General features: G+C 44.9%; 1 protein-coding gene across 2 annotated transcripts in view; it reads left to right on the forward strand.

Moving 5' to 3' along the window:
- The first annotated feature begins 513 nt into the window (after nucleotides 1–513).
- Nucleotides 514–21,094, forward strand: part of LOC139378855 (calsequestrin-1-like) — a 31,286-nt gene continuing 10,705 nt past the window's right edge. Inside the window, exon 1 of one of the 2 annotated variants that reach the window (XM_071121411.1) lies at nucleotides 514–1,211. In XM_071121411.1, coding sequence (XP_070977512.1) covers nucleotides 975–1,211 — 237 coding nt within the window. In that variant the 5' untranslated portion in view covers nucleotides 514–974. The remainder of the gene's footprint in view (nucleotides 1,212–21,094) is intronic. The other variant, XM_071121410.1, reaches the window with a different exon arrangement.

Here is a 21,094-nt window from a genome sequence, read left to right on the forward strand (position 1 = left end):
GCTGTGCCAAAGAATCTGTGCCATCCTGTCTGTTTGTCTGTCTAGGCACTCAGCTATGCACCGCACTGGCAGACTACAGTCGGGCCGACCTAGTTTGACATCTATGTGTCTCATGCCGTTTATACTCTGTGCCACCCTGAATATGCCTTTCTCTGTCTGTTTCTCTCTGTCTGCCACCTAGCTAGGCACTGGTAGACAATTACCAAGTTCAACATAATCACCAATGTGCATCATGCACTATACTCTGTGCCTATGGCATTCTCAATATGCCCCATTCTCTCTCTCTCTGTCTCTCTTTGTCTCTCTCTCTCTTTGAACTTGCAGGCTACAGTACACCTCCATCAAACCAAGCTCATCGACCCTCAGAATTCCATGGTGGCCATCTTGCTCACACCGTTTGTGTCAGTATTTTTAGCCGTGGTCAGGGTCCCCTACAAAACTTAATATGGGAATGGAATCCTCTCTCTCTCTCTCTCTCTCTCTCTCTCTCTCTCTCTCTCTCGCCCTCCCTTTGTAGCCATGGTATCCAACAGGTGGCCATGCGATCCAAAGATAGCCCCTCCCACGTTTCCATCCATTTGCTATTTACTAACCCCCTCAAACCCATTGTCACCAAGCCCCCCCCCCATCCCCCTCTCACTTTCTCTCCCTACTTTTTGGTTGCCCACTCTCCCCGGGTTGCAGCCTGCTTCTCTCTCCCTCCAACTCGCCCTCGTCGTTGGAACCCCACCCCTCACTCACCCCCTTGGACGGTAGTGTCTGAGCCCGCATGTAAAAGGGGGGGTTCAACACTCCGACCTGCTCTTCTCTGGCCGGCGTCGAAACGAAGTGGACCTTGTTCCTAAGTGGCGTTTTTAATTTTTAATTTTAGGAACAACGCAAAAATATATTCTTCCGCAACATTAAACAATTCAGCAATTGACGTCCAAGTCGTGGGAGACCTGAGTGGGGGGAACCAACAATAACCTGGAACAATGAAGTGGGGTTGGGTGTTTCTGGGGGCCCTGCTCTCTTTGGGGAACATGTCCTGGGGAGAGAAGGGTCTGGAGATCCCTGAGTATGATGGGAAAGACCGCGTCCATGATCTCAATGCTAAGAACTACAAGTCTGTGATGAAGAAGTACGATGTCATGGTGATCTACTACCATGCACATGTGGAGAGCAACAAAAACGCCCAGAAAGCATTCGAGATGGAGGAGCTCGCCCTGGAGGTGGGTCCTATGGAGGGAATGGATGGAGGAATGGAAGGGAAGAGGGAGTAAGGATGAGTGAAATGGAGGAGTTGACCCTGGATGTGGGTGTTGGGACAGCATGACGAAACTGAGGGATAAGGGGAAAAGGGGTTGGAGGGATGAAGGGTTGAGGGAGGACTTATGAGGGAGATGGAGGAGAAGGTACGTGAGGCTAGATAACATGACCTCTGATGTGGGGCAAAAGGATGATGAGAAAGGGGGCGAGTGGATAGAAGGAAACTGAGGGATGAGAGAATGGAGGGAGGGGCAACAATGAGGGAGAGAGACATAGCATAATTTGCGCTGCAGTTCCATTCTAGGAAGCCAGCAGCATCATCAACCCAGGGGGAAATGGAGGGAAGAGGGGATGAGGGAGAGAGAGAAAGAGACAATGTGGCCGGGGAGAACACTACACACTGAGAGATGCTAAAAAAGCACCTTAATAGAAAATATGGTCTGTCTTTCCTAAGAATATTAGGAGCCTGGTTAGGTAGACTGAACCAGGATGTGGAGCACTCCAAATGGTTGGGCCTTGGACACGTCACGTTATTGGTTGTTGGAAAACAAGAGTTGAAGCTGGTCTGGTCTGGTCTGCGAAACTGAGTCCTAAATCCATAGGTTTTTTGCTTCGGGGGTTCTCTGGGCTATTTAGTTCTGCTTGGGGGTGTCCAAGCGGCTTGTGGGTGTATGAGACTGTGTGCGTGCGTACAGGTACAGTATGTGGGTGTAGTGGATGAACTATCAAACTGCTGAATTCAAAGAGGATCAAAATTAAACTATGACATCATAACAACAACCGATATCTACCCCTGCAGTTCTTCTGCACACTGCACTGCACACCCACAGCAGATCAGGGTAAGTCCGGCTCTGTATGTATCAAGCGTCTCAAAGAAGGAGTGCTGATCTAGTATCAGTTTTTTGATCATAGTCTATAAGATTACATGGACAGGAGGGACCTGGGGCTATTTGTATCAAGAGTATCGAAGTAAGAGTACTGATCTAGGATCAGGTCCCCCCTATCCATGTCATCTTATTCATTGTGATCAAAAAGGGAAAATGTATCCTATATCAGCACTCATACTTTGAGATGCTTGATACATACAGTGTCTTCTTACAGGTCTAGAGTAGCGCTAGCTGTCATAACTGCAAATAGCCCTGGACAGGGATGGCGTAGTTACCAAGAAGGCGAAGAGCCTTCCGGGGAGAGACAGAGAGACATATATATCAGCTCTAACTTCTATCAGTGCTTTCAATGCTCTCCCTGCACCATAATACACAACGCTAGGCCGCAGGTGAACATCTTAACCTTTTACTGCAGTGGGCTAAATCAGGGTCACACAGAGTGTTTCTTGGTAGTCTTAAACAAATCTACTTTGAGACAAAAGTACACAGCTCACACATATGGTTATGAGCTTAAAAAAAAGATACCTGGAGCATGCCAGATGTAGAGTTGAAATGTGTTACATTTTTTAGTTTGCATCTCAATATTACACTTTATATAAATCACAGAAGACTGAAATATTACAAAACCGTTTGACATAGAAACAACGGATTTTCAGCGTTTTAGAAATATATATGTTTATTAATTATGAAATTATGGAAAATATGAATAACATTCCAACCATGAGGCCACTGGGTCATTTGACTGCAGGAACGGGCTACAACATCGTTTATGTACCTACCACACTTTGAATACGATAGATTGACTACAAGCACGTGTGTGCCCATGTGCAGCCATGTAGCTGAGTTGAGTAGTGTGTGTATGTGTGTGTGTATGTGGGGGTGTGTGTGTGTGTGTGTGTGCGTGTGTGTGTGAGTAGCTAGACTGCTGAGTTGCTGAGTAGCTTGACCCCTCACTGTCTTACTGCTGACTCCTGGTCAATGTGGAGCGTTAGTTAGCCAATCAGAAACAAGCTTTCAGGGGTCTAAAATACATACTGAAAATAGCATTTCCACCAAACAGGATATATTAATTATTAAATGATGCACCCTGACAAAATCAGATGTAATTTGATTTTTAAGAGTACAAAACTCAATATCCACCAGTATATAAAAATATGTGAATGGTTTTATTGCAGGAAAGACCCCAATATCTCAAGATACTGATCAGAGGACTGGTCCAGCACGACGGTTTGTGTTGTGCGACTTGCCCTGATGCATTTCACAGATGGAAAATATCGTACGATTTCACTTCAACCCTGTAATGTTCAGCAACGCTATTGGACAGATGAGTAGGACAAGGTGTGTAATCCAATGTCCTCTATCTGTAGTAATGAGGCTCCTGAGCTGCCATCTCCTCATGGATGTGTCAAACCATAGACAGTGTGGATGACAACGATTCAGCCACATACAAATGACAGCAGTCCCACAATTTCTAGATGTATCTTGCTTCTTTAGACTGAGCGTTGTTGAGGTTGTGGTGGTGTCTGCATTCAAAAGCAGCGCTTATGTGAAACAACTGGATGAAACGGTAATCTAGAGGTTTTGGGTGACATATAGTAATTGTTACGAGTGTTGAGGGAGAGAGATAGCAAGTTAAAATCCAGATGCACCAGAAACACTGACGGTTAAAGAGATTGAACGGGATCGTAAGCACGTAGAAATTCATAACGTATTATACAAATTGGAATTTGTAACATATCAAACAAATTGCAGAATTAAAAAATGAGTTACTGATTTAAAAAAAATAATAATAATAATTAAAAGCTTGTGAGTGCTACTTTCAAAACGAGTGCTACTTTCAAAACTACTGGCTGAATTATACAAAAACTCTGCTGCGTCACTTTAAGACAGATAGCCTGAGCAAGATCCCCCAAAAAAACTCTGGTTACCATCTTCTTGCCTGTGACTTCCCTAGTCTACCTAGCATGGCGAGAAAGTAATCCTCCTCTGCATCTTCTTCTCGGAGAGGTCAAAGGTCAGAACGCTAGCCTGTGTCTCCCCGGCCAGTCACACCTGAAATGTCACCCCTCTAAGAGTCAGATTACTGGAGTCAGATTATCTCTCTCTCGGTCAAAGACAAGATAATGGAGATGAAGATGCTATATCTATATGCGGTTGGGCGTTGATTTTGGGGATGTATCCATTTTGGGGTTTGCTTGAGGCTTGGGGCGGCAGGTAGCCTAGTGGTTAGAGTGTTGGACTAGTATCCAAAAGGTTGCAAGATTGAATCCCTGAGCTGACAAGGTACACATCTGTTGTTCTGCCCCTGCATAAGGCAGTTAACCCACTGTTCCTAGGCCATAATTGAAAATAAGAATTGTTCTGAACTGACTTGACTAGTTAAATAAAGGTAAAATAAAAAATTGTATGAGGTGACTTGGGTGTGAGAGAGTATTCATGCTTGTGTTTCCTCACTCTTTCTTACTATATGTGGTCATGCCCTGATATTGGACCTGTGTTGGTTTTTGGTTTTACGTGACGTTAAGGAGTTCATGAGGCTACTTGAGGATGATTTGGGTGTGGGAGAGTATCAGTGTTCATGCGGGTGCAGTTTGTGTTTATGAGGTGTAATAATAACAAGTCTGATTGAATGATTTGTGTATTTGCAAGGAGGAGATGAGAGATGCAGAGAGAGAGACAGACAGAGGAGGAGAGAGGAGGAGAGAGAAATAGAGAGAGTTCTTTGTTCTCAAAGTCCCATGTCATGTAGCTTACTGTAGTTTGGTCCAGATCACAGCTGTTTGGTCACTATGGAGATTTGTATTAATCTGAGTCAGTCAGTGACTCATGCTAGCTAAGCTAGCATCGCTGCATTAGGCCTAATGACAGTGACTAATGCTAGCTGCCATTGCTGTACTGTACTAGGCTCAATCAACAGACCCCCAACTAACAACAAATGTTCTCACAACTTTAAGGAACGTTCCCTTAAGAGTCACATTAGGTTATTACCTGACGTTTTCATAGGAATGTTCCAGTGATGTGCAAGGACTGTTTCCAAGAGACCATTTTCTCGAAGTTAACCGGAACCCAGAACATGGTTACCATGTTCTCAGAATATTTAATATTAATGTTCTGGACACTTCTCATGGGAATGTTCCTGTGTCCAGTTTCCTGAGGGATAGGAGAATATTCCATCAACGTCACACCAAACACACGCAAAACATGGTTACCATGGTATTAGAATATAAGATATTAATATTCTAGACAAGTTTCATGGGAATATTGCAAGAACATGCCTGTGTCCAACGTCGTTTAAAACATAGGACATTCTTTTGTGGTCCCCCTGAGGTTTTTGTCGTGTTCCCAGCTTCTTTCAGGTACGTCCCTAAATACGTTTTTTAAGATGTCGCCTGATGGTCCCTTAGAAACGTTTTTAAAAATGATCCTGTTTTTTTACAGACCACCCCTTGTTACTGTTGTCGAGCCTATCAAGGCCCTGATTGGTGAACCACTGATCCATTCACAGATGTTTGTTGGCAAGGATAGGGACACCCAAACAGTGCTTTCAAACATGCAGCATTTTCGACGTACATATTTGACATATAGTACCTTCAGAAAGTATTCACACCCCTTGGCCTTTTCCACATTGTGTTGTGTTACCGCCTGAATTCAAAATGTATTACATTTAGATTTTGTGTCACTGGGCTACACACAATGCCCCATAATGTCAAAGTGAAATTATGTTTTTTGAATTTTTTACAAATTAATAAGAAATTAAAAGCTGAAATGTTCTGAGCCAATAAGTATTCAATCACTATGTGATGGCAAGCCTAAATCAATTCAGGAGTAAATATTTGCTTAACAAGTCACATAACAAGTTGCATGAACTCACTCTGTGTGCAATAATAGTGCTTAACATGAGTTTTGAATGACATCACTGTACCCCACACATACTGTACAACTATATATAAGGTCCCTCAATCAAGCAGTGGATTTATTGGTAGATGGGTAAAAAAAAAAGCAGACATTGAATTTCCGTTTGAGCATGGTGAAGTTATTAATTACACTTTAGATGGTAATTAATAACTGCAGCCGGCAGTTAAGCTTTTATGGCTCACTGGCTTTGAACAGGGGAATAGTGAAAAATATATGCATCTATCAGTAGTGCAAGTCCAAATGATACGTTTTCACAGGTCAAACGTGGGGTGTAGTTTTGTACTCTTCTTTGGGATAGGTATAGAGCTAGCCTGACATGAAATGTGATATGGGGCAGCGGGCTTAAATCATATTTGGACCAACAGGTAACATACTATGTTAATTGTGTAGATAATCCTCCAAGAAAACCAGTGGTTCAACCCTCATGTCTCTATTACAATCTGTTCAAAGGTTATTGATTTTCTACCCTTGTTGGATGGCCAGAGTTAGGGTGACTAATTCAATGGGGGCCAGAGAAAAACAGTGGTACAAAAATCATAAAGCATCGTGTCGTCTAGGCTGGACGCTATGACGGAGAGTAATGGCTACCTGGCAGTCTCACTTTCCCGTAGAACTCATCATCTTTCTTTTCGCATGTACAGGACACATAAAAACAATATAGAGGTAGGATAGATATTGATTTTGAGTCATGACATATTTTCGTATAAGCTTTTCATAATAATACAAGATTCCTGTTTTGTTTTTTTAGAAGATTTCTCTCAAAAACAAACTGTATCTCTGTGAAATGTCACTGGAGCACTGAGTGAGCATACTGCAAGCTTTTTTTTTTTTTTTTTCAAAGCCTTTCGCATTTATTTCAGTTCAAAAACCGTTACACACTGTGTCCCTCAATGGCTGAGATTGATTGGCCACCCCTGAAGCTACCTGTGGATAATACAACATTAGCCAGTTCCTCTACATCTTTCTTGCATGACTAGCTGCATCTTCTACAGTAACATGTGGAATAGACATTCTCTGTAGTATTGAGCTGAACGTTCAGACCATCGCCATGGCAACCGTGTCACTCTTCTGGCACCATGCTGTTGATGCGAAATAACATCATCACTGCTCATTAGGCAGCAACACCAACAACAATACTTGTATTACTGCCAGTTCTCATGAGAGTAGTGATGTAATGCAAGCCCAAAGCTACTAACTAACAAATTAAAAAGGTTTTAGAAGTGGTTGAGTACAACATTTGGGGATGATTAAAATGTTACAAAGGATAAAGTATCCTACGGTTAAGTTTGGATAGTGTGACGGTCAAACTGTGCGTCTTGGGCTTCATAGTTTGCGATTTATTTATTCTATTCAATCCATTACTCTTAATTGTGCTCATTTAATTTGAACAAAGTTTCAATGGTCCTGCTCTTCCTTATAGCCCTTCCTGACTGTATGCTCCATACTTTTGAGTAAGATGGCGCCGACAGATATGGCAGCTCTGCTTCTAGCGCCTAAGCAACTTTGCAGTATTTAGTTTTTGTGTGTGTTATTTCTTACATTATTAGCCCAGAATTTTTTTTGTGTTATTACATACAGCCGGATTTTTGGGGGGGATATCAGAGTGGCGGTAACTTACCAGCATTAAAACCAGGAATACGACTTTCCCGAATTGGATCCTTTGTTTGTACCCCCCAGGGCAATTTATCTTATCCCAGAGACTGCTCCAAAACACCGCCGGCGGAGAAGAGGTATTCGGAGTGGACTTCTAGTCCAACTCAGGAGGCGTGCACACCATCCACCGCTTCCAAGTATGTTACTCGCTAATATTCAGTCTCTGGATGATGAAGTAGATGAGCTCAGCGCGAGGATCTCTTTCCAGAGAGACATCAGGGATTGTAACATACTCTGTTTCACGGAGACACCGCTCTCTCGGGATATACTGTCCCCGTCCATTCAGCCATCTGAGTTCTCAGTACATCGCACAGTCAGGAATTAAAGAACTCTCCGGGAAGAAGAAAGGCGGGGGTGTATGTTTCATGATTAACCACTCATGATGTGATTGTGATAACATACAGAAACTCAAGTCCTTTTGTTCACCCCTGACCTAGAATACCTCACAATCAAATGCAGACCATATTACCGCCCAAGACAATTCTCTTTGGTTATAGTCACAGCCGTGTATATTCCCCCTCAAGCCGATACCACGACAGCCCTCAAAGAACTACACTGGACTTTATGCAAACTGGAAGCCAAATATCCTGAGGCCGCATTTATTGTAGATGGGGATTTTGAGGAAAACACTACCGAAGTTCTACCAAAACATTGACTGTAGTACTTGTGCTGGTAAAACATTGGACCACTGCAACTCAACTTTTCTAAATGCCTACAGGGCCCTCCCCTGCCCTCCCTTCGGCAAATCTGATCACGACTCCATTTTGCTCCTCCCTTCCAATAGGCAGAGAGTAAAGCAGGAAGTACCCGTGCTAAGGTCTATTCAACGCTGGTCTGACCAAACGGAATCCATGCTTCAAGATTGTTTTGATCACGCTGACTGGGATAAGTTTTCCCTCCGTAAGGCAATCAAACAAGCAAAACGTCAGTACAGAGACAAAGTCACAATTCAACGGTTCAGACACGAGACAATCATGGACTACGAAGGGAAAACCAGCCACGTCGCGGATACCGACGTCTTGCTTCCGGACAAGCTAAACACCTTCTTCGCCTGCTTTGAGGATAACACAGTGCCACCGACGTGGCCCGCTACTAAGGACTGTGGGCTCTCCTTCTCCGTGGCCGATGTGAGGAAGACATTAACCCTCGCAAGGCTGCCGGCCCAGACGACATCCCTTACCGCGTCCTCAGAGCATGCGCAGACCAGCTGGCTGGAGTGTTTACGGACATATTCAATCTCTCCCTATCCCAGTCTGCTGTCCCCACTTGCTTCAATATGTCCACCATTGATCCTGTACCCAAGAAAGCAAAGGTAACTGAACTAAATGACTATAGCCCCGTAGCACTCACTTCTGTAATCATGCTTTGAGAGGCTCGTTAAGGATCATATCACCTCTACCTTACCTGACACTCTAGACCCACTTCAGTTTGCTTACCGCCCAAATAGAACCACAGACGATGCAATCGCCATCACACTTCACACTACCCTATCCCATCTGGACAAGAAGAATACCTATGTAAGAATGCTGTTCATTGACTATAGCTCAGCATTCAACACAATGGTACCCTCCATGCTCATCATTTAGTTCTTGCCCTGGGTCTGAACCCCAGCCTGTGCAACTGGGTCCTGGACTTCCTGACGGGCCGCTCCCAGATGGTGAAGGTATGAAACAACACCTCCACTTCCCTGATCCTCAACACAAGGGTGCATGCTCAGCCCCCTCCTGTACTCCCTTTTCACCCATGACTGCGTGGCAATGCACGCATCCAACTCAATCATCGAGTTTGCAGATGACACAACAGTTGTAGGCCTGATTACCAACAATGACAAGACAGCCTACAGGGAGGAGGTGAGGGCCCTGGGAGAGTGGTGCCAGGAAAATAACCTCTCACTCAACGTCAACAAAATACAGGAGATGATCGTAGGCTTCAGGAAACAGCAGAGGGAGCGCGCCCCTATCGACATAGACGGGACCACAGTGGAGAAGGTGGAAAACTTCAAATTCCTCGGCGTACACATCACTGACGATCTGAAATGGTCCATCCACACAGTGTGGTGATTAAGGCGCAACAGCGCCTCTTCAATCTTAGGAGGCTGAAGACCTTTGCCTTGGCCCCTAAAACCCTCACAAACTTTTACAGATGCACAATTGAGAGCATCCTGTCGGGCTGTATCACCGCCTGGTACGGCAACTGCACCGCCAGCAGCCGCAGGGTTCTTGAGAGGGTGGTGCGGTCTGCCCAAAGCATCACCTGGGGGCAAACTACCCAATGTCACAGGAAGGCCAGAAAGATTCTCAAGGACATCTACCACCCGAGCCCTGCCTGTTCACCCCGCTATCATCCAGAAGGCGAAGTTAGTACAGGTGCATCAAAGCTGAGACCGGGAGACTGAAAAACAGCTTCTATCTTAAAGGCCATCTGACAGTTAAATAGCCATCACTAGCCGGTATCCACCCTGTTACGCAACCCTGCACCTTAGAGGCTGCTGCCCTGTATACATAGACTTGGAATCACTGGCCACTTTAAAAATGAACACTAGTTACTTTAATAATGTTTAACTAATGTTCACATATGGTTTTACTCATCTCATATTTGTATACTCTATTATATTCTACTGTATTTTAGTCAATGCCACTCCGACATTGCTTGATCTAATATTTATGTATTTCTTAATTCAATTATTTTACTTTTAGATATGTGCATTGTTCGGAATCGGGCGCAAGGAGAGGAAGATAGTTTAAGTTATTGAGACACACCCCAAGTAAGGAGGGCACATTCATTCATCACAGCCACAGCGGCAATGGTGGGGCTATGATACCTCGGGGACACACACTCACACAGGTAATTACAGCACATTCGAAAACTATTTAGACCCCTTGACATTTTCCACATTTTGTTACGTTACAGCCTTATTCTAAAATTGATACAAAATTATATAATTCTCATCAATCTACACACAATACCTCATAATGACAAGGCGAAAACAGGATTTTAGAAATTTTAGCAAATGTACAGTACCAGTCAAAAGTTTGGACACACCTACTCATTCAAGGGTTTTTCTTTATTTTGACTATTTTCTACATTGTGAATACTTCAAAACTATGAAATAACACATACGGAGTCATGTAGTAACAAAAAAAGTGTTAAACAAATCAAAATATATTTAGTAGTAGCCACCCGTTGCCTTGATGACAGCTTTGCACACTCTTGTCATTCTCTCAACCAGCTTTACCTGGAATACTTTTCAAACAGTCTTGAAGGAGTTCCCACATATGCTGAGTACTTGTTTGCTGTTTTTCCTTCAATCTGCAGTCCAACTCATCCCAAAGTACTTCAATTAGGTTGAGGTCGGGTGATTGGGGAGGCCAGGTCATCTGATGCGCACTCCATCACACTCCTTCTTGGTCAAATAGCCCTTGCACAGCCTGGAGGTGTGTTGGGTCATTGTCTTGTTGAAAAACAAACGATAGTCCCACTAAGCGCAAACCAGATGGGATGGCGTAATCGCTGCAGGATGCTGTGGTAGCCATGCAGGTTAAGTGTGCCTTGAATTCCAAATAGATCACTGACAGTGTCACCAGTAAAACACCATCACACCATCAGACCTCCTCCTCCATGCTTCACGGTGGGAACCACACATGCGGAGATCATCCGTTCACCTACTCTCCTTCTAACAAAGACACGGCGGTTAGAAGCAAAATTCTAAAATTTGGACTCATTTGGACTCAGACCAAAGTACAGATTTCCACCGGTCTAATTTCCATTGCTTGTGTGTCTTAGCCCAAGCATATCTCTTCTTATTTATGTCCTTTAGTAGTGGTTTCTTTGCAGCCATTCGACCATGAAGGCCTGATTCACGCAGTCTTCTCCTGAACAGTAAATGCTGAGATATGTCTGTTACTTGAATTATGTGAAGCTCTGCAATTTCTGAGCCTGGTAACTCTAATGAACTTGTCATCTGCAGCAAAGGTAACTCTGGGTCTTCCTTTCCTGTGGTGGTCCTCATGAAAGCCAGTTTCATCAGAGCACTCAAAGTTTTTTGCAACTGCACTTGAAGAAACACCTGTTAATTGAAATGCATTCCAGGTGACTACCTCATGAAGCTGGTTGAGAGAATGCCAAGAGTATGCAAAGCTGTCATCAAAGCAAAGCGTGACTACTTTGAAGAATCTAAAATCTAAAATATATTTTGATTTGTTAAACACTTTTTGGGTTACTATATGATTCCATATGTGTTATTTGATAGTTTTGATGTCTTCACTATTATTATGCAATGTAGAAAATACTAAATATAAAGAAAAAACCTTGAATGAGTAGGTGTGTCCAAACTTTTGACTGGTACTGTATTAAAAATGTAAAACAGAAATACCTTATTTACATAAGTATTCAGACCCTTTACTATGAGACTCAAAATTGATTTATGGTCAATTCAATTGAATGGATATGATTTGGAAAGGCACATACCTGTATATATAAGGTCCCACAGTTGACAGTGCCTGGCAGAACAAACACCAAGCCATGAGGTTGAAGGAACTGTCGGTAGAGCGCGGAGACAGGATTGTGTCGAGGCACAGATTTGGGGAAGAGTACCAATGTCTGTAGTATTGAAAGTCCCCAAGAACACAGTGGCCTCCATCATTCTTAAATGAAAGAAGTTTGGAACCACCAAGACACTTCCTAGAGCTGGCCGCCTGGCCAAACCGAGCAATCGGGGAGAAGGGCCTTGGTCAGGGAGGTGACCAAGAACCAAATGTTCACTCTGACAGAGCTCCAGCGTTCTTCTGTGGAGATGGGAGAACCTTCCAGAAGGTCAACCATCTCTGCGGCACTACACCGATCAGGCCTTTATGGTAGAGTGGCCAGACGGAAGCCACTCCTGAGTAAGTGTCACATGACAGCCCGCTTGGAGTTTGCCAAAAGGCACCTAAAGGACTCTCAGACCTTGAGAAACAAGATTCTCAAGTTTGAACTGTTTGGCCTGAATGTCAAGCTTTACGTCAGGAGGAATCCTGGCACCACCCTTATGGGAAGCATAGTGGTGGCAGCATCATGCTGTGGGGATGTTTTTCAGTGGCAGGGACTGGGAGACTAGTCAGGATCGATGAAGGTTCACCTTCCATCAGGACAATGACCCTAAGCACACAGCCAAGACAACACAGGAATGGCTTTAGGACAAGTCTCTGAATGTCCTTGAGTGGCCTAGCTAGAGCCCGGACTTGAACCCAATTTAGTATCTCTGGAGAGACTTGAAAATAGCTGTGCAGCGACGCTCCCCATCCAACCTGACAGAGGTTGAGAGAATCTGCAGAGAAGAGTGGGAAAAACGCCCCATACAGGTGTGCCAAGCTTGTAGCATCATTCCCAAGACGACTCGAGGCTGAAGGTCGCTGCCAAAGATTCTTCAACCAAGTACTGAGTAAAGGGTCTGGAAATTTATGTAAATGTGATATTTGCAAACATTTCTATAAACGTGTTTTTGCTTTGTCATTGTGGGGTATTGTGTGTAGATTGATGGTGGGGGGGGGGGGGGGACAATTGAATCTATTTTAGAATAAAGTTGTAACGTAACAAAATGTGGAAAAAGTCTAAATACTTTCCAAATGCACTGTATTTATTTATGCGTGTGTATGTATATATATATATATATGTGGTTGTTTTTGATTTATCCCATGTGACAACATGTGACCGGACAACAACAACTTTATTAATATCTTGTTATTTTGTTTGATCATTTTAGAACTTCTTGAACTATAGTTCCTCCCTGTGTTTTTGTACGCAAGCAGGTGTAACGTGTACGCTGGGAGTCGTGAAGCAAGTACAGGGAGTGAAAATGTAATAATAAATAAAACATGGAAAGAAACACGATTAGCGTACAGACAGTACCAAGGGGAGTGACAGATATAGGGGAGGTAATCAGGAAGGTGATGGAGTCCAGGTGAGTGTCATGAGGCGCAGATGCGTGTAACGATGGTGGCAGGTGTGCGTAATGATAAGACAACTGGCGACGTCGCGCGCCAGAGAGGGTGTAAAAGTAACTCTACCACCTCCCCTGATGGGCGGCTCCAGCCGCCGGACGGCACCAACCAGAGGTACAGTCCCGAGGACCAGGAGCGGGCCGGTCGCTTCTGCTGAGGCACAGGAACATGTAGAGCCGGCTGAGGCGCGGGAGCCTGACAAGCCGACTGAGGCGCGGGAGCCTGACGAGCCGGCTGAGGCGCGGGAGCCTGACGAGCCGGCTGAGGCGCGGGAGCCTGACGAGCCGGCTGAGGCGCGGGAACCTGACGAGCCGGCTGAGGCGCGGGAGCCTGACGAGCCGGCTGAGACGCGGGAGCCTGACGAGCCGGCTGAGGCGCGGGAGCCTGACGAGCCGGCTGAGGCGCGGGAGCCTGACGAGCCGGCTGAGGCGCGGGAGCCTGACGAGCCGGCTGAGGCAACCCCGTTTGCTTCGACAGTGGCATTTGGACCCGACGTCACCTGTAAAATGAAAAAAAGATCCCTGTTACTTCGCCTTGGTGAGGCGTTATTCTGTAATGTGTACGCTGGGACTCGGGAAGCAAGTACAGGGAGTGAATTTCATGGCGAGGCTATGTTACTATCAGTCATAGAAAGTTTACTGTGTTTAAAACGAACCCTAAATGTAACCCTTCTAAGCGGTTACATATAAACAGATATGCAGTTTGTGTTCATAGTTTGGACATGTAGACCTCATTCCATGGAGGGCCTAGTGTCTGCAGGTTTTTAGTTTCTCCTGTCAATTAAGCCCTAGACGACAAGGTGTGGGGAGTTCCTTACTAATTAGCTAACTTAATTAATTAATCAAGTACAACGGAGGCGCGAAAACCCGCAGACACCCGACCCTCCGTGGAATAGGTTTGACACCTGTGATCTATAGGGTACTACTCAAGTAAAATGTGACCTAAATAGATTACACAGCATAGGAGGTTACACACTATCTACCCTTTGAATGACCCTTTTTTTTTATCCAGGTAGAACCCTTTTGGTTCCAGGTAGAAACCTTTTGGGTTCCATGTAGGACCTTTTCCACAGAGGGTTCTATATGGAACCCAAAAGGGTTCTACCTGAAACGAAAATGGATTACCCTATGGGGACAGCTGAAGAACCCTTTTAGGATCCCTTTTTTCTGAGAGTGTGCTGTTAGTCATAGAAAGATGTGTGTGTTCTTGCAATGTCATCTTTCTTTATTGGGGTCCCAATTACCTGACAACATGATGACAGCAAGTCTACCTGGAGTTACTATCAGTCATAATCAGTCAGTCATAGTCATCATTACTGTGTTTACGTAATGCCAAGTGACCCTTGCACTATCCTCACACCAACCAATCAATAAAGACACGATGAATGCATCTCAACTGGCACTCTATATAAAGGTGCTACTTAATCATTATACTTATGTAACCAATGTGAAATGGCTAGCGAGTTAGCGGTGCGTGCTAGTAGCATTCAATCATTGACGTCATTTGCTCTGAGACCTTGAAGTAGTTGTTTCCCTTCCTCTGCAAGGCCAGTGGCTTTTGTGGAGCGATAGGTAACGATGCTTTGCGGGGGACTGTTGTCGATGTGTTCAGAGGGTCCCTGGTCCAAGGCCAGATTTGGGCGAGGAGGCGGGCGGAAGCAATACTGTTAAACTCACACCATCCAATGATCACACAGCACTGTGTAAACATGGTAAAACTGAGTAATCACGGCTTTCTATGTCTGATGGTAACCTATCCCATTTAAGCATGTTGGATGAAAGTGATACTTTCCTGTCAAATGACAGAACACCTCATGGTGATAGAAACAAATACTTGTTTGCAAATGTTGACAGCAACAACATGTGTCCGAACTCTGATCCTGGATTGATGAAATACTAGGATGGAAGAAAACAAACATACTCCTCCTACCTCTACACAGTTTCTACCCTCTGAGCTTTCCCTGCACTAAACCTCAGTCCTAGCGATTTGTACAATGTCTGGTCAATTCTAAAAAAAGAAAGAGCAGGATATTGGTCTCAGGCCCTTATGAAGTCTTTATCCTCATCCATCAGTCAGTTTTCCCACTGCACTACAGCACCCCCCCCCCCCTCCCCGTTATATCCTATTGCGATCTTGTCTCATTGCTGCAACTCCCCAGCAAGCGCAGGAGAGGTGAAGGTCGAGTCATGCGTCCTCCAAAAATGACCCGCCAAACCGTGCTCCTTAACACCGACCTGCAAGCCGCACCAATGTTTTTGGAGGAAACACCTTTCAACTGATGACTGAGGTCAGCCTGCAGACGCCCAGCCCGCCACAAGGAGTCGCTAGAGAGTGATGAGCCAAGTGAAGCCCCCCCGGCCAAGCCCTCCCCTAACCTGGATGACGCTGGGCCAATTGTGCGCCACCCTACGGGACTCACGGACATGGCCGGTTTTGACACAGCCCGGGTTTGAACCCTAGCCTGTAGTGATGCATCGAACTCTGCGAAGCAGTGACTTAGACTGGTCCCCCCCCCCACACACACACACTTTTGTAACCTAGCAGACTCCTATCCCCAGATTCTGGACACACATACAAACAAATTCTGCAGCGTTGGCTGTAGCAGACAGCTATGGGGGTTCTGTACTATACTTGTCAGCAAGTCTCCAAAGCCTTGCCAAGAAAGTCCCTGATGAAGCCAGAGAACCGGTCGTCCGGCTACTCTATCTCTGTCTGTGTGGAGCTACATTTAACCTACCTACCATGCCATCTCCACTAACACATGGTGCAGTTGATGGTGGTGACTAGGTTGCTGAGCTTTGGTTGATTTCTACTGTCTTCTCTGTCATTCAGAGCCTACGATGTCTTTAATGTCTCAAAGGGAAGACATTTTCATTGTTGTGCTTCCATGAGGTGAATTTGACCTCAGTGCAGGTTCCTTGAGGTTGTGGTTCCCAGATTTAGTCACAAGTGACAGGCAACGTGACACACTGTTGCTCCATTGTGTTTGTACTGTAAGGACTAGATTCTAGAGGACACACACACACATGCACAGACACACACACACACAACGTTGCTGTTGTGTTATAATAGCCTGTGCTTCATGTTGTGCCTAATGATTAATAGATGACCCTCTGCTCTCTCCGTAGGCCTCCTGAATGTTGGAATGTATTTTCATATCTTATTCATAGGAGAGGTAATGTCAGGGAAAGAGGTGCCAACACGCACGCAGAGAGGGGCAGTATTTCTGATCCCTCAACATAACTGTCATTTTATGTCATTTGCATTTTAGTTTGATACACTAGTCTTTAGAGTGTCTTGTATTTCTAACAAGGTACATGTTTATGTATATTTTGCCCATCTCCGCATGCACACACACACGAAAAGGCAAACGAGGAAAAGAAGTGCCTGGTTAAAGTTTAAAACTCACATTTTTGAGTTTTGTCGAGCACACGGTTTGCATTTCCTGTTTTATCCCCTCGGGCTAGAACTAGAGAGAGAGAGCCAAAGTAGAAAAGGCTGTAAGGGTTGTCACTTGTTGGTGTCGTGGTTACTTTGGAGTATAAACATTATAAACACCTGTTCTTTCGCGTATCATGTGGTTACGTCTTGGGCTTAATATGTCAACTATCTGGGGCACCAGTGGAGGCTGCTGAGGGGAGGACGGCTCATGACAATGGCTGGAACGAAGTGAATGGAATTGACATCCAACACATGGAAACGCTGTGTGTTGATGTATCTGATACTATTCCGCCTACTCCACTCCAGTCATTACCACGAGCCCATCCTCCCCAATTAAGGTGCCACCAACCTCCTGTGTTGAGCACGTTTGGAGTGATACACAATAAACAGTACAGATTGGTAAATAAAGGAGCTGTAGTTCTAAGTAGTATTGTAGGTCCTGGAGTTTTGGCAGTTCAAGTCATGTGGTCTGGAAAAACTCATGGTCCCGGCTATAAGTAGTAAAGTTGAACCCAGTTCTGTGCATTATTTGACTTCTGACATCCAGGTAAAACAGCCAGAATGATGTACTCCAGGAGAAGGGACCGTTTCTGATCAGTCTTTGCCACAACGCCTCACTGATCTCTCCGATTGATTTATCCTGCTTGGCTAAACAGCAGCTGATGCCTGCAGAGTGATGTGCGATGCGATGAGAACATTGGCTGGTTTCTTGTGTGACATATTTGCAATGGAGTTCAAACTGTATAGGGAGCATGAGTCACTCACAGTCGGTGACAGACAGACCTGCTTAACTCCTCCACACTCCTCAGCTATCTACCAGGAGATACTGTAGTATGTGCTGGTGTGAAGTCCGATATGACTTGGAATGGACATTCAATATCATGCAAAACTGGTGCGATAGGCTATTAAAGGTGCATTTGTAACTTTCAATTCGATTGAATTCCACAGTGGAATGAGATAGGACTAAAACAAAAATAGCCTATATTAGGCCAAGACGGCTACAATCATCAAGACCCACTACCTACTACAAAGAACAGGGGCAACACTTTCGACCAGAAATAAAAGTTTCAGAAATCACATATTTCATACCCAGACAGCTTTTTTTATTACATATATGTAGGGCATTTGTTTATTTTAGGGCATTTATTTTAGCCACACCTAGAGTATGCGACTGTAGCAATGTGTATACATCTGTTGTTTAACTCTTTAATGCCCACCCTGCTCAGTGTTGTTGTAACATGTCGGTGTAGGCTGTAGGGACGTCCTGGTGTGTTAAAGCTACAACGTCACACACAAACACACAGGCACACACACACACACACACACACACACACACACACACAGACACACACACACACTGGTGTTTTACAGTTACGTCCATTAATTATTGACACTATAGCTGGAAGCGGATGCAATTGAACGGGAAGAAATGGGGAGAAGAGCACTCTGAGTTTCTTTGTGTCTCAGGGTACAAAGATTGAATTGTGAAAAGCCTTTGTGATATTTGGGGTGTGACGTTGAACTGAGGCTGAGTAGAGAAGCTCTGACATACAGCAGGTTGAGATGGAGTGAGAAAACAGACATGGTGACCAAATGGGAGATTCTACATCTTGGTAAAAACATTGGATGTTACTTATAGCTGTGCAGATGGTTCTGCGTTTGAATGATGAGGATGGTTTGTAATTTGAACAGTAGTCATAGAAACATGCACATGCAGCCATTCCCACACACAAGCTACAACCTCCCTCCCTCCCTCCCAACACACACACACACACACACACACACACACACACACACACACACACACACACACACACACACTCCTTTCTCACTCTATATACTGGCGCAGTCAATAAATAACAACAACATTGTAACAGCATCATCATACAGACTATCCCCGTGAGTGGCTCACAGGTGAAGCACACACAGATGAGTGGTGACTCATCGAACAACGTGCACTTACAACCACACTGGCAGTGTAAAGATACTATACAGCTCCCAGAACAGTTTTACTTCACTGCCACACAGCAAGGTTGAAGTGACCTGATAGAGCTACAGCTGTACTGTAACCATGAGTTATTTTAGCTTATGGACATGATATGAATGCATGATTTACAGGAAATTACGGATCTACTATACTAGCTGTGTTTTCCATGCACTTAGTCCGTCCCTCGTTCAACCATAGAATATGAATGAGGTTGCTTCTAAACATTGATACAGAGGCTGACACTTCTTCAACCCGCTTAAGGATGATTGAAAGTTGGGTAATCTGATCCAAGATCTGTGATTAGGAGGAACTTCTTCACCTGTGGCTGGACAGTGAGAGAGGGAACCAAGAAGTCACACCTTCTCTTGGCACATACATCAGCAGAGCATGGTGGAGAGAAAAACAGAGAGATTGTGTGAGAGAGAGACAGACAGAGAGAAATATTGAGAGAGAAAGAGAGAGTGCTAAAGAGAGAGGTTACAATGAGTTAGATATAAGCTGCAGTCAGAGAGAAACAGAAAGTGAGACTAATCTCTCTGTGAGGAGATGATTGATAGTCTGACAGACTAGAGTGAATGTTGGTCATGTATTAGCTATCCTTCTAACCTCCCTTCTCCTCCCTCCTGTCCCTCCCCCTCCCATATGTATCAAAGCTTAACATTTTCTCCGGTCTCCTTCCCCTCCCTCCCTCTTTCTCTCCCTTCTCCTCCCTCCTTCCCTCTCTCCCCCTTCACGTTTTCCCCGGTCTCTCTCTGTGCTCCCCAGAAGGCCTTATATAGCTGTAGGACTGTCTTGCCCAGCTCCTCACCGCAAGGCCAGTCCAGTTCAGTCTCTCTTATAAATACCCCTGCTCAGACTAATATGGAAGTGCCTTGGCGGTATCGGATGGATAGCCTGTGATGGAGGAGGAGAAGTTGGAGGGGGCTGTATGGGGGGGCAGACCTTTAGTGGGGCGGGTGCCTTAATTTTCTGCAAAAACACAGTCATCACACATCGTAGACTAAGCAAGCTAGAAAAACAGATTAAAGGGGGCTGAAGCGTGTAGTGCGTAAAAATTGTCTGTCCTCGGTTGCAACACTCACTTCCCAACTGCCTCTGGACGCAACATCAGCACAATAACTGTTTGTCGGGAGCCTTATGAAATGGGTTTCCATGGCTGAGCAGTCGCACACAAGCCTAAGATCACCATGCGCAATGCCAAGGATCGGCTGGAATGGTGTAAAGTTCGCCGCCATTGGAGCAGTGGAAACACATTCTCTGGAGTGATGAATCACCATCTGGCAGTCCGACGGATGAATCTGGGTTTGGCGGATGCCAGGAGAACGCTAACTGCCCGAATGCATAGTGCCAACTATAAAGTTTGGTAGAGGAGGAATAATGATCTGAGGCTGTTTTTCATGGTTCAGGCTAGGCCCCTTAGTTCCAGTGAAGGGAAATCTCAACTCTACAGCATACAATGACCTTCTAGATGATTCTGTGCTTCCAACTTTGAGGCAACAGTTTGGGGAAGGCCCTTTCCTGTTTCAATATGACAATGGCCTGTGCACAAAGCAAGGTCCAAACAGAAATGGTCGAGATTTGTGTGGAAGAACTTGACTGGCCTGCACAGAGCCCTGACCGCAACCCCACCAAACACCTTTGGGATGAATTTGAACGCCAACTGCGAGCCAACCTAATCTCCCAATATGGGTTCCCGACCTCACTAACGGTCTTGTGGCTGAATGGAAGCAAGTCCCCACACCAATGTTCAAACATAGTGGAAAGTCTTCCCAGAAGAGTGGAGGCTGTTACAGCAGCAAAGGGGGGACCAACTCAATATTAATGCCTATGATTTTGAAATTAGATGTGCAACGAGCAGGTGTCCACATGCTTTTGGTCATGTAGTGTCTCATGAACCATTACTAGAGTGGGCTATATCAGCTAATCATCGCTAATGTGGGCTAGATAAATCAGCTAGTTAGCACAGCTATGCTGTCAATACAAGC

This window comes from Oncorhynchus clarkii, chromosome 21 (genome assembly GCF_045791955.1).
Source record: "Oncorhynchus clarkii lewisi isolate Uvic-CL-2024 chromosome 21, UVic_Ocla_1.0, whole genome shotgun sequence".
NCBI lineage: Eukaryota > Metazoa > Chordata > Actinopteri > Salmoniformes > Salmonidae > Oncorhynchus > Oncorhynchus clarkii.